General features: G+C 42.4%; 3 protein-coding genes across 3 annotated transcripts; all 3 read left to right on the top strand.

Annotated features, from left to right (window-relative positions):
• The first annotated feature begins 453 nt into the window (after window positions 1–453).
• On the top strand, window positions 454–4,276 carry tlr7 (toll-like receptor 7). The gene is made up of 2 exons (XM_034560839.1): window positions 454–801; window positions 1,096–4,276. The coding sequence occupies exons 1-2, from the start codon at window positions 787–789 to the stop codon at window positions 4,243–4,245; spliced, it is 3,165 nt and encodes a 1,054-aa protein (XP_034416730.1). The 5' UTR covers window positions 454–786; the 3' UTR covers window positions 4,246–4,276.
• Window positions 4,277–4,562: 286 nt separating this feature from the next.
• LOC117750010 (toll-like receptor 7) lies at window positions 4,563–9,075 on the top strand. The gene is made up of 2 exons (XM_034560840.1): window positions 4,563–4,676; window positions 5,756–9,075. Exons 1-2 carry the CDS (start codon window positions 4,674–4,676, stop codon window positions 8,834–8,836), a joined length of 3,084 nt encoding a protein of 1,027 aa, XP_034416731.1. The 5' UTR covers window positions 4,563–4,673; the 3' UTR covers window positions 8,837–9,075.
• Window positions 9,076–9,643: 568 nt separating this feature from the next.
• tmsb4x (thymosin beta 4 X-linked) lies at window positions 9,644–11,136 on the top strand. The gene is made up of 3 exons (XM_034560843.1): window positions 9,644–9,846; window positions 10,560–10,672; window positions 10,759–11,136. Exons 1-3 carry the CDS (start codon window positions 9,659–9,661, stop codon window positions 10,785–10,787), a joined length of 330 nt encoding a protein of 109 aa, XP_034416734.1. The 5' UTR covers window positions 9,644–9,658; the 3' UTR covers window positions 10,788–11,136.
• The last annotated feature ends 3,181 nt before the right edge of the window (window positions 11,137–14,317 follow it).

Raw genomic sequence — 14,317 nt, 5'->3', positions numbered from 1 at the left:
CTCAAGCCTGAGTGGTTGTAATGCTTTCTGCATTAATGATGATGATGGCCCATTTCACGGGGCTGGAGAAAGTGTTTGCGTACTGTTGTGTATCAGAGTAGCACATGTTGCTCATGCTTCTATAAGTGACACCATGCTAGCAGCTGTGTGAGGCAGTATATTCAGCTAGCTACGCTAGAAAGCTACCTTGTAATCACGCCTTTTTACTGAAAGAAGTTAAACTACATTATCAATTCCTGCATTGGGTTTCTCAAATAAAGAGCCCAACATTCACATATTCTGCCTGGTCAGATCAGTAAATGGTATTCAGCCGTAGCCACAAAGTAGCCAAAGGTAAAGGACAACGATTCTGACTGCTGCCAGAATAGCATGTTTACCACGTGAGCTGCTAAACCTAAACCCAAGCTTGGGTTTCGCTTTCTCCTGCAGGCGAACCAGAAATGAAACTGCTCTTTGCACCACCGAATAACCCACAACTCATCCAGCTGTGCTGTGTACCACGAGCTAGAGACTATCATCCTTTCTAAAGGAAACCTCTGCATAGTAATCTTTGCACAAAGCCTGTTTGCACGTTTATGTAACAAACAGGATCGGTCGACGAAAGGTTTGGATGTGCGTGATTTGTGAAAATAGGGAAGTGGCGCTGGCTAATTATACACACAATGGGCTAGCCCAGCCACCTGTTACTTTCATCTCATCACCTTCGAGCTGATCATCAATGTTGAACTTCCTTCAAACTTGACAACAGAACTCGTAGCAGGTCCTCTTTTGGATCTCTTGTGAACAATGTTCTTCTATCCCGTGAGTATCATATTTCTTGGTTCATGTACTGTATTGTATTATAATTTAATTTACAAGTTAGGAAATGGCTGGTTGACTTTGATCAGAAGGGCTGTAGACTTCATGAAAAGGTTGGACAATGAGGCACTAGCTTGTACCAGTTGCTACTTGTGTTATGAAGTAATCACCTTACTTAAAATGTTGATTTTAGCATGCTTCATATGTGCATTGAGTGTGTTTTCTTCGTTATATGACTGTATTTTCAGCTTACCACCTGCATGTACTTCTCAGTGAAACACCTGTGTTTCTATACAGATGTGTGTGACACTGCTGGTCCTGTGGTGTGGCGTCTCCATATCAACAGCTCGCGTTTCTTACCCAAAAACTCTGCCATGTGATGTTGTGGAGGACAGAAACGGCAGTGTGACGGTCGACTGCACTGAGAGAAGCCTCACAGATATCCCCCCAGGCATCCCAAGAGACACAACCAATCTGACGCTCACCATCAACCACATTCCTCAGTTAAACTCCACCTCTTTCATCGGTCTGGAGAACCTGAAGGAAATTGACATGAGGTGCAACTGCGTGCCCATCAAAATCGGGCCCAAGGACCGCATGTGCACTAAGAGTGTGATAATAAGGGAAAACACCTTCACCAGCTTGAGGAACCTGCGAGCACTGTATCTAGATGGCAATCAGCTCTACACGATACCGAAAGGCCTCCCTCAAAACCTGATCCTGCTGAGTTTGGAAGTGAATCACATTTACAATATTTCTAAAGTAAACCTCACTGAGATTAGAAATATTGAGATGCTGTACCTCAGTCAAAACTGTTATTACCGTAACCCATGTAATACTTCCTATGCTATAGAGGACGGTGCATTTTTACAGCTGACCAATTTGACATTGCTGTGTCTTAAGTCAAATAACTTATCCTTTATTCCACATCAACTGCCCACAAGTCTGAAGGAGTTGTACCTCTACAACAACAACATTAAAGTAGTCACTGATGAGGATTTCAAAAACCTGACTCACCTCGAGATTCTAGATATTAGCGGAAACTGTCCACGATGCTACAACGCTCCATTCCCATGCGATCCGTGCCCAAATAATTCCCCACTTAATATCAGCAAGACGGCTTTTAAAATGTTGACCAGACTAAAGACGCTGCGCCTGCACAGCAACTCGCTGACGTGTGTGCAGTCGGAGTGGTTCGCCAGCACAACAGAGCTGAGAGAGCTCGACCTCTCGTCTAACTTTCTAGCAAGGGCGATAGGAGTCACCGACTTCCCACAATTCCTGGGCAAACTGGAAGAATTGGACCTTTCGTTTAACTATGAGCTACAGAAGTACCCTGAAACACTGAAGCTGAGCTGCAGTTTCTCCTCCCTCAAATCCCTTCGCGTTCTCAGACTGAAGGGCTTTGTGTTTCAGCAGCTGCAGCCAGAGAGCATTGCTCCTTTAAAACCTCTCACAAACTTGGAGGTTTTAGATCTCGGTACAAACTTTATTAAAATGACAAACCTCAGTATTCTGATGGAGCTAAAAAGCTTTAAAATAATCAGTCTGTCTGACAACAAGATATCTTCCCCCTCTGACGGCCTAGATGGAGTCGGTTTTTCTGGGGGGGAGCCCTTGTCCTGGTCTCCCATGTCGGCTGCAGCTCAGTACCAAAATGAGGAAGTGAGAGAGATGCATTACTTCAGATATGATGAATATGCACGCAGCTGCAAATACAAAGATAAGGAACTTGGAACGATTACATCCTTTGTCAACAAGAATTGCAGTCAGTTCGGCAAAACCCTGGATGTGAGCAGGAACAACATATTCTTCTTGCATTCAAGATTTTTAAATCTCGGAGAGCTGCGATGCCTCAATCTGTCTGGTAATGCAATGAGCCAAAGTCTGAACGGCTCTGAATTTACATATCTGACTAATTTACAATATCTGGACTTCTCCTCTAACCGCCTGGATCTGCTCTACTCCACTGCGTTTCAAGAGCTGAAAAGTCTGGTCATCTTGGATATAAGTTACAACAACCATTACTTTGAGTCAGAGGGCTTGACTCACATGCTCAATTTTACTAGGAATTTGAAAAATCTCAAGATATTGCTCATGAACCACAACCAGATCTCTACTTCCACTAACACAGAGCTGGAGAGTCAATCTCTAGAGAGGTTAGAGTTCAGAGATAACCGGTTAGATATGTTGTGGAGAGACGGGGACACCAGATACGTCAATTATTTCAAGAACCTACTCAATCTCACTGTCCTCGACATCTCTGCTAATAACCTCAATTTCATTCCACCGGAAGTGTTCAGCGGCTTGCCAGACAAACTATCTGAGCTCTACATCAAAAACAACAAACTAAAAGATGAATCCTTAAATTGGGAGAAACTACAGCTTCTACAATCTTTGGAAGTCTTAGATCTCAGTGGAAACAGTCTGACTACTGTTCCACCTATGCTGTCAATCTGTACCAAATCTCTGAAGAAGCTCCTTTTACATAAAAATCAAATCCTAAAACTCACACCAGATTTCCTCAAGGATGCCTACAACTTAAAATACCTGGATCTGAGTTACAATCACATACAGCACATCGAGAAATCCAGCTTTCCGGATGATGTCGTCGAGAAGATGGACATGCTGCTTCTGCACAAAAACAGATTCCTGTGCACTTGCAACGCCACTTGGTTTGTCACATGGCTCAACAGGACCACAGTGACCATCCCCAGACTGGCCACGGATGTTACATGCGCCAGCCCAGGGGCACAGCGAGGTCATGCTGTGATCTCAGTGGACCTGCTGGCCTGCCAGCACAGCTACCTGTCAATCATCCTCTACACCCTGATGACTTCCCTCGTCCTCAGCTTCCTCACGCTGTCAATCTCCAGCCATCTCTTCCTGTGGGACGTGTGGTACATCTACCACTTCTGCAGGGCAAAGCTCAAAGGTTACAGCCGCCTGTACTCCCAAAGCTCTGCCTATGATGCCTTTGTGATATATGACAAGGAGGACTCGGCGGTGACCGAGTGGGTGATGAAGGAAATGTGCGCTCATCTGGAGGAACACGGAGACCGTCGCCTGACGCTCTGTCTGGAGGAACGGGACTGGATGCCCGGATGCCCCCTGATCGACAACCTCTCCCAGAGCATCCACAACAGCAAGAGGACGGTGTTTATTCTCACCAGCAAGTACATCAAAAGTGGCAACTTCAAGACGGCTTTTTACATGGCCCACCAAAGGCTGATGGATGAGAGAAATGACGTCATCGTGCTGATCTTCTTGGAGAGAGTGTCTTGCAATTCGAGGTACCTGAGATTAAGGAAGAGACTGTATAAGCGGTCTGTGCTGGAGTGGCCAACGAACCCGCAAGCTCAGCTGTACTTCTGGTTCAGCCTGAGAAGTGTTTTAGCAACTGAAAGTCACAAACAATACAACAATCTGTTTAAAGAGACTCTGTAAAAAAACCAAACAATATACTGTGATACTTAGTTCCTCCTTTAATTTAAGATTGGTCTGAATGTACTGAACAACCCACTCTTTAACCCCCATGCTACCACTTGTCCCTGCACTCCTCAGGGGTTCACTTTGTGCATTTTAAATTTTTTGGGGTCACATCACACAATGGAGCCTCTTCGCCATCGCCACAGAGAATAATAATGATCACTTTGACATAGCAACACGACTGCAAACACATCATGAAAAAGGGAACTGGAACCGATTCAACTTCTTCAATTCACATGCTACTTCTTTCGCAGAGCCGTGTTGTGAGCACAAGACACGTTGTTGCTTTTTGTTCAACTTCAGCAACACGCTTTTTAAATACATATTTTGTAGGATTTTTCTTTTACCTTTCAGTGACTTTATGACACGCAAGACAGGCATGCACAATGGTGAGTTGTATTAATACATTTCTCTTAACCTTATTTGTAATATTTGCTCGTTGTATATGTGTCTACTGAAAGTATAATACACGTTTTAATAAGACTTCTTCTTTATCAGGGTGTGTTGTAGATTTCCTGGTTGCCTGTATGTGCTTTTTTTATTGGATGTGTAATGTAATCTGTAATGACTTCACTTTATGACATTATATTATCATATTGGAGTAACTGTGTATACTTTGACTCATTGCAAACTGTTCAATGGCATTTTTGATAATGATGTGTTCTACAGTAAATAATACATTAAAGTTTACTCACAACTGTGTGGGGAAAAAAAACTATATCCTATCATTTTTATTGTATCAGCACCCCTTTGCATCTTTAGATAGTCACAGTGAGGAGCGGCCTGTCAGTGGACTTGTGATACAAACTCATGCTTTACAGACATAACTTTGTTCAAACCCAGAACCCTATTTTAAATTCTCGTTTCCAAAGATACCATGATGTGTCGGGCTTGTTAAATGGCTAAATGGCTCAAATAATTCCATTCGATGGAAAGTGCGTTCATATTTTACTCAATGTAAAGATCACATGCACATAATATATATATATATATATATATATATATATATATATATATATATATATATATATATATATATATTATGTGCCTGTATATATTAAAACCAGAAAAGCAGATGTTAAAATGACCATATGTAGCTTTTTGGAGGAAGAAATTACTTCCTTAGTTACATCGTCTGGCTGTGGGGTTAAGAGAATTAATAATTCAAATTGCCAAGAGGAGTTATTCCACTTGAGTGATATTTAACCTGCATGGTGCTGCCACCTGCTGGGTACAAGTGGTACCATTCTGAAAAGTAATGTTCAATACTTTAAGGATAGATTCACAATGTGTTAAGTCTGTCCATAAGGACATTGAAATAGGTTTGCTAGCTGTAATCATACCATCCTACTATTGTTTTAAGACATTGTAAAACCTATCCGTTTAACAAAACACAAAATGTAATGTACTGTATGATATACATGTTTATGAAATACTGAATTTCACCCATTCTATTGTTCACCTACAGGCCGTCACCCGTTGGAGGATCGTGCTGCTGCTCTGTCTGTGTTGCCATTATGAGATCCAGCCTGCTGCATGTAAACCTCTGTGGATGAGATCGCAGTTCCCTTGTGATGTCACAGCCCACAATACCTCTAAGGTCCTATTTAACTGTAAAGGGCGTCGTCTGCTAAATGTACCTGTTGGGATCACCACTAATGCAACTGAACTCAACTTATCAGAAAACTCCATAAAGAATATTTCGGTTGATTCGTTTTCCAAGCTGCTGAGTCTGACTCAACTCAATCTCAACAGGGCCAATAAGAACAACGCAGTGATCATTGCTGCCAATGCGTTCAGAAATCTGACAAAACTGCGAGAACTGAGACTGAATGGCAACTTTCTGAAAGAAATTCCTGGCAATCTCTCGCTCAGTGTGGAAATCCTCGACCTGAGCACTAACAAGATTATGTTGTTGGATAACCGGAGCCTCGCCGGCTTATCAAACGTGACTCATTTATGGTTATCCAGAAACTGCTACACCTGGAACCCTTGTGGGAGATCTGTAACGATCACGGAAGACAGTTTTGCAGTAATGAGCAAACTGAAGGATCTGGACTTGTCTTATAACAACTTAACAGAGGTTCCCAGAGGATTACCCCAATCATTAAGACAGCTAAAGCTGGATTCTAACAGAATCCAGGACATATCTGAAGATGATTTTCGGTGGCTAACCAATTTAACAGTCCTAAAAATAGAAGGGAACTGTCCAAGATGTCAAAATGCTCCATTTCCTTGTGTTCCTTGCCAAAACAATTCTCTTGGTATCCATCCTAAAGCATTTAATAGTCTAACAAAGCTCAAAATACTGAACCTGGGAGGAAACTCACTGGACCACCTGAATCCCTCCTGGTTTGAAAGTCTGAAGATGCTTCAACAATTGTTGCTGTCGTTCAACTTCTTAATGAAAGCCATCACTGAGGAGGCAACATTTCTAAGGTATCTCCCAAAGTTAAAGTTAATTGATATCTCTTTCAACTTTGCTCTCAAGTTATACCCCACGACAATAAATCTCTCAAAGGAGTTTTCAAAGCTTGTGTCTCTCAAAACTTTTCATTTGGAGGGTTTGGTCTTCCAGAATCTTGGACCGGAAACACTCAGTCCTCTGTACGAGCTTGAACACCTGACTGAACTCAACTTGGGGACTAACTTCATTATTCAGTCGGATTCCACCATATTCAGCAGATTTATCCACCTGAAACTGATATACCTCGCAGAAAACCGCCTCTATCCCATCCAAGAGAGAAGTACCCCAAGTCCAAGTGACGGATACGATCAGGGGTCGGACCTCTTTGTTTCACCGCTCATTAAACCCCAGCCCAAAGGTTTGGATTATGAACTATCACTCTTCCTTATCAAAAGAGAGTGCTATGTCTCTGGACGAGTGCTAAGCCTCAGCTCAAACAATCTATTTTTCATTTCTCCAAAGCAATTTGAGGGCTACGGAAATATTGCATGCCTCAACCTCTCCAGTAATGGCTTTTCAGCAGCACTTAATGGAACAGAGTTCTCCTTGCTGTCTAATCTGACATACCTAGACCTGTCATTCAACAAGATTGATCTGGCCTATGACAACGCCTTCAACGAACTAAAGAAACTACAAGTGCTAGACCTCAGTAACAATGAACACTACTTTAAAGCGTTTGGTGTAACGCACAATTTAAATTTTACAAAAAATCTGCCCGCTCTGAGGGTGCTGAATATGAGTCATAATTCCATCTACACATTGACAACAAAAAGGATGTACAGCAAATCATTAACAGAACTTCAGTTTACACACAACTTTCTTGGGACTCTTTGGCAAGAAAAGGATGGCTCATATAAGATGCTTTTTACTAATCTTACTAATTTGACAATTTTAGATATATCCCACAACAAGATTGCAAAGATTCCAGACAGTGTGTATGAATATTTGCCACCTGACCTCATCACACTACGCATAAATTACAATTTTCTTACTGATTTTACATGGGACAAACTCAAGTGTTTCCATCAACTTCAAATTTTAGACCTGAGCTATAATTATTTATCGAATGTGACAAGTATAAACTCGAACGTCTCTTTGACTTTCCTTGACCTGAGTCATAACCACATCTTCCACTTGGACAATTGGTTTCTGAAGGGTGCAAAAAGCCTCACGACTCTTAACCTCAGCAACAATAAACTGACTATGATCAATCAATCCACCTTCCAATCCATACCTGAATCTCAGATTAAGACTTTGTATATGCAGAGAAACCCGTTCCAGTGTACCTGTGATTCATTAGATTTCATTGTGTGGATTGAAAACAGCGGAGTAAAGATCCCTAGACTGACCTCCGAGGTGACATGTGACACACCAGCGAACCAGAAGGATCGAGCTCTCATCTACTTTGACATCCACCAGTGTGTAAATGCCAGTCAGGCGTTCTTGATCTACATTCTCACATATTCCTTCATAGTTATTTTCCTGTTTATGGCAACAGTCGCTCACTTGTTTTACTGGGATGCTTCCTACGTTCTTCACTATATGAAAGCTAAGCTGAAAGGATACCGATCTTTGAGCTCTCCAGACTGTGTTTATGATGCCTTTGTGACGTACGACACCAGAGATCCACATGTCTCTGAGTGGGTGATGACAAATCTGCGAGTGGAACTAGAGCAGGAAGGGGAAAAGCATCTTCCTCTGTGTCTGGAAGAGAGGGATTGGCCCCCTGGAGCCCCACTGGTGGAGAACCTCGCTCACAGCATAAGGTACAGTCGCAAGACCCTGTTCGTCTTAACCGAGGCCTACGTTAGGACCGGGGTCTTCAAGCTGGCGATGTGTATGGCCCACCAAAGACTGCTTGATGAAAACATGGATGTGATTGTGCTGCTGATGCTGGAACCCGTCCTTCAGCATTCTCACTTCCTGCGCCTGAGGAGGAGGATGTGTAGGAAAAGTGTGTTGGAGTGGCCAAGAACAGCTGGTGCAGAGCTCTGGTTTTGGCAAACCTTGAGGAATGTGGTCAGAGTGGACAACCAGGTGATATGCAACAAGACTTATTCAAAGTACTTCACCATCAAGTGAACCAACTTGAAAATATTGACAATCATATCTGGAGCCTGTTTAGAATTATTGTTCTATGTCAACTCTGAAGAAAAAGAAAGAAATGTACACTTTTATTTATCCCCGTGGGGAAATTCTTCTCTGCATTTGACCCATCCTTATAGTTATTAAGGAACAGCGGGCCCGGGGAAGTGGTCCTGCATAACTTGTATTGCTCTGCCTTTGGCTTAATTGAAACCAAATAAAGACATTGATATTTGTGTTTGGTTTACTGTGATAATGAATGTCTTGTGTGCAAAAGAGAATATTAAATAAATCAATTCATTTAAAAACAGTGCCCTTTTTAGATGTTATCATGGTCTCCAAGAGGTCACAAGTTCACACAATGTGTTGAAAATGTGCTGCCTTACCCTTTATTTTAAGTTATAGGCCTATTTTTAATTTGTCAAGACTCACTAATGAGAAAGTCTAAACGACTGAATGTCCAATCTGAAGATCTTTAAATGAAAACCCCATCGATCTACACTTCCTGGTTATACTTGTATTTGTCCACAGGGTGTCGCCCTCTGATACACGTTTAATAGGACGCGTTGTGCAGTTTAAATCCAAACCAGTCGACTCATATTCTCAATCTTAAATCCTCCTGCAGCTCACATTTGTACTCGCTTCGTGGCACGAATAACGAACTGCTGTGGCTATGAATACACCTTATTTTAATGTAGGAGTGATTTCACTCTCATATATGACCTGATGCATGAAGTTACAGTTGTTTTCCCCTCACATAAATTCAAAGGCGTGCCTAATTTTAAAATACGGCTACAGTATACTCGGCGTCGGATAATCATGGTAATTCAAAGCAAACTAAATATTTGTGCAATAGCAGGTTTTCCAGACCGGGGGCGTGACGTCAGCTGTCTAATTTGCATACTGCGCAGTATTTATACCGCGCGCTCGCTGCCGGGTCATCACTTCGCTCCTGAGCAACCAGACGTGCATCTCTCCCCCTTCAGCTCCACGACAGTAGAACACAGGTGAGTGCGACGCCTTGTTTATGCCATCATGTGCAGGTTTGTTTTTATGTCTGCTCATATTTAATATGTACCTATGTTTGATTCAGTGACTAACGAGTACATTGTAACGTTTCTCCTCGTCGTCTCACAATGTCTAGACTCTCTTTATCAATCAGTTGCTCGTGGTGCGTTAAAAGCCGTCGGAATTAATCACAAAACTAGTCAAAGAAACGATACAGAAGGGCATGGCCCGTCTTTGTTTAGCGCATGAAGACAAACAAATGTCGCCCGCGTTATCAGTAGGCCTAAGTTGGATATTAATGTGTCAACACGTTAAACCCATTATATTAATTAAGACTACACGTGCTCTACCCTTTTTAAAACATGTTTTAATGGGCTTTATTCCAAATGGGGGTCTCTAGTGAAAGCGGTCTGCACGTCTAGGTTGCACTGAAGGGCGGTGTCCCCCTCGGCTGCACACTCACTAACTGACACGCGTTTCTTAAGTCATGCGCTGATACGCACGAACACGCGCCTGCGGTGTTTTTTATTTTTATTTGTACAAAGACCACGTCGTCTTTCTAAGCATTAGTTGCTAGTTTGGCTAATCCCTGATCATGTAAATGGCCCTTGAAGCGCTGCTGCTGCCCAGGTGTGTTCAGCTTGAATTCTCCTGGAGGACTAATGCATATGTTTCATGTTTTTAATGCATACGTTTCATGTCTGTTTTTAAGACCCTCTGCAGAAATGGCTGACAAACCTGACATCTCTGCGGTCTCAAACTTCGACAAGACCAAGCTGAAGAAGACCGAGACTGCGGAGAAGAACACTCTGCCCACCAAAGAAAGTATGTGATGTACACGCGCTGACCTTAATCCAGAACCTGTATTTTCTATGATGCATTTAATGATGTGAACCTTTTTCTTGTTTCAGCCATCGCCCAGGAGAAAGAGGCTAATTGAAGCGCTGTGCATTGTACATTCCACCAGCCCTTACTACTCTTCTGTTCAATGTGTATTCCAAAAGAGGTACTTAACCGCCATGGCTGTCAAGCCACCACCCCACTAACTCTGCGCGCTGCACAGTAGGGAAGTGTGGCTTTCCGCCATGTCGTCTGTCGCTGTGGACGCATCTCTCAAGTGTGGCGGTTGGAGACGACGTGTCATTAAACAACCCGAGGGGCCCGCCACTTCCCTATGATTTGTAACCCTTCTGGCCACTTGTAAATGCTCACATGCCAAGCAGTCTTTTTGTAAGAAAATCTGGAATGCACAAGCTTGTTAAATATGCAAAATAAAAATGTAAACTGACTTTGTCCTTGTGGTTTTACACTGACTTATTTTCAAACCGTCCACTCTGGGCTATATGAACCACTTTGTGACTTTAGCTTCACACTCGACAAGCTTCTATGTGAGAACCTTGTAGGAGGTGTTGCCCTTTAGTGCCAGTGAAGTTCGCCTGGCCTAAAATTCTGCTTTGTTTAAACTGCTCCAACAGCAAAGGTTTTGTAATGGCATACATGTGACACATTTCTCATACACCTGGGATATGCTGCTTGTGCACTGAAGAGGGCATGCACTTGAAACCAGTGTCCATGGCTTAGGAAAGGTTTTTAATCTACAAGAGCGTTTGGAAAAGAGTGACTAGTTTTCAATTGCTCCTACAATACATTGGGGACTGTAGGTGTTGCCCCCTAGACGGTTTATACCCACACAAGCTTTATACTAATGACTACATGTGCCCACATGCCCAGAACATTAACCCTGGAGGCACAGACATTTCATTATCTACAAATAAAGGAGAATTGGCAACTTGCGTATGATGTATTATTGATGGAAAATTGGAATCCTTACAAACTGTTATTTAATAAAACTAATATGCCCAATTAGGACGATCATTACATACTGCAGTATGAGTGCTTTCAGTAAACTAAAGCCTTTGTGAACTCATTGGATGTGGAAACCACAGCACTGGCGAGGCTGCTCTTTAGGGTTACCAAGGTAAAAGTTATATGAATAATATTTACAGAAAGGGCACGGACAACTATTTAATTTGGGGCGAAGGATTACACAATGTCTATAGGCAATAACTGCTGCTGTAATAATATGCTCTGCACTCGCATTGGAACCAGTTCACATTCATCCTCTTCATCAGGCTGCCTTTAAGCTAAGGTCATTTTTAGTGTGGGAAAATGGCCATGTTATTTTTCCATAGCCCTTTTAAGGAGCACAAGAAGGCCACATTTATAATCACATCTGTAATCACACACACACCAGTCCTCTACCCCAGTCCTCTACCATCCTTAAGTGCAGTCTTGCCACACAACAGCTCCTCAGTGTCATATAACAATGTGTGCTTTGGGGGAAAACAGTAGCCAATATTACACATTAAGAGACACTGGCTTCTCCTGTTACACTCTCTCCACACTGCGTTCTACTGATAAGTGACGTATGTACTGCACAAAGCCGCAGACAGACTTCTCCTGACAACCTCACAACATGAATGCAGCATTATGCTCATGGACACTTTGAGGGACGAGATGATGGAACAATCAAAAATATTTACTGTACCATAGTACTGGGTTACCCTGTTTTTGCTGCTGCTCATCAAGACCTGATAACTGTCTGTGAAAAGGGATGCAAATGACACTAAGGGGCCGATTGTGGTGAACTTGGCTTGAGGCCCCGAGAGGCCATCTGCCAGTGTTGTGACGGGCACCCTCTGGACCGGCTGTGCCGCGGACTGACTGCAGCCCACTACGAACAACACAGATGTGTCTTAGACTGCCTCTGGCTACGTACGTAATGTACTTTCAGAATGAAACCACGCTCGGCTTAGAGTAAACTGTTTACTGCATCCCAACAACCATACAATGGTGTTACTCTGCCTAAGAGGCTGAGAAATTAAACTCTGGTGTAAGTTCAGTTGGGAAATGTAGTTTATTTCTCATACATCTGTGATTCACTCCTCTCACACACAGTCACTCATGATTTCCTAGCTGTCATTTTTTGGGTCTGTCAATCATGATATTGGCTGTTCTGATCAGCTGGTCTCTTCTGTCCAATAGCGACACAATTGTTAGCCTATCCTCTCCTTTTAAATATGACTGTCTCTCTACCTTCAGTACGTTCATGCTGCTGGTACGCGCCTCTCTGCCTCACCCATCTTCACCAAATCTTCGCAGATTCATCAGCTTCATCAGATTCATCAGCTTCATCAGCTTCATCAGATTCATCATTCTATCAGCTTCATCAGCTTCATCAGCTAGTTACTGTAGCTATGTTGCAGATTAGATGGTATGTTGCAGTTCGTGTTGAAGTACAGGGTACGACGATTACACTGTGAGAAGGAGGGATGATCAAGACCTTTTTTCTCACATTTCAAGTCTTGTTATTGAAAATGTAACACGATATTCTGCTTTACTTCTTGCAAATAAATTGACGACCAATCAGTGTCACATTTTTTAAAACCAATACAATAAACAACATGCATGAAATAATAAACCCCTCTTGATAATGGCAGCAAATCCCCTGACATATTTTGTGCGTCTTTAATATGAAATGGGTGCAAAAACAATGCCTGTTCCCACAGGTCTTTGTTTTTACAAGCAGGCGGACGTGGCCGGATCTCACAGCTGCTGGAGCAGCAGCACTGTGAAACCCACCTCTGCTGCTTCCTCATGTTCAGACTACAACCCGAATGCCTCGTCCATATTTCTTGCGCGGTGTTTCCATGGTAGCAGACAGGAGATTTTAGCTTCCCGTACACATTTTCACACGATCAAAGAGACTGCAGTGTTGTTCAGAGCTCCAGATCAATTCAGTTAAGCCGGCATTTTGATGACTAGGATCACTAAATTGGTGCAAGTGCAGTAGTAATGATTAAACAGAATTCTCTCATGACACAGTGTGGTGGTTTGACTGTATATGTACTTTTTCACATCATTAATGCTCCTCCAAAATAATCATACAATGTTCCATTCTTGTATCTCTTTACACATACATAACTATAGCTTAAACAGAATCCAACCGCACTAATGGTTATATACTTGGGTGTGCTATCATTTAAAATGAGATGTTGTTGTGCTATAAGCGTTGTGTAGGCTAACTGGCTGGTTTGTTTCCCACTGTGCAAGTCAACAGGATGCTTGAAACTCTTGAAACCACGTAGAACAAATATTGACATTGTTTACCTGCCCAAACATGTTTCTCCTGCTTTGGTACGGGGCTCTGCATTTTCTTTAGGGGTTGAGCAATGTTTACGTTAGCCAATATGTCTGTGCTCTACTGGAACACCCAATGCATTATTGTAAATAAATCACAGCTCCAGCATGCTCATTGCAACCAGCCAGAACCACCAGTTTAAATGCCCAAAGGTCTTTCTGAATTATTTTAAGCGATTATATAAGTAAAAGCTTATATTGAGCACAATGTTTCAGTTGTTTTGTTGTTGTTATGATTATGTTGATTTGTGTTACATTTCAGTACATAGG

This window comes from Cyclopterus lumpus, chromosome 21, assembly GCF_009769545.1.
Source record: "Cyclopterus lumpus isolate fCycLum1 chromosome 21, fCycLum1.pri, whole genome shotgun sequence".
In the NCBI taxonomy this organism is placed as follows: Eukaryota; Metazoa; Chordata; class Actinopteri; order Perciformes; family Cyclopteridae; genus Cyclopterus; species Cyclopterus lumpus.
This window is presented reverse-complemented; position numbering and strand designations above follow the sequence as displayed.

What these genes read in the sequence shown, in the direction of transcription:
- tmsb4x (XM_034560843.1), top strand. Translation starts at nt 9,659, where the DNA reads ATGGTAATTCAAAGCAAACTAAATATTTGTGCAATAGCAGGTTTTCCA. An exon ending in TCCACGACAGTAGAACACAG is followed by an intron (nt 9,847 to 10,559) that starts GTGAGTGCGACG and finishes TCTGTTTTTAAG; the next exon opens with ACCCTCTGCAGAAATGGCTG. An exon ending in CACTCTGCCCACCAAAGAAA is followed by an intron (nt 10,673 to 10,758) that starts GTATGTGATGTA and finishes TTCTTGTTTCAG; the next exon opens with CCATCGCCCAGGAGAAAGAG.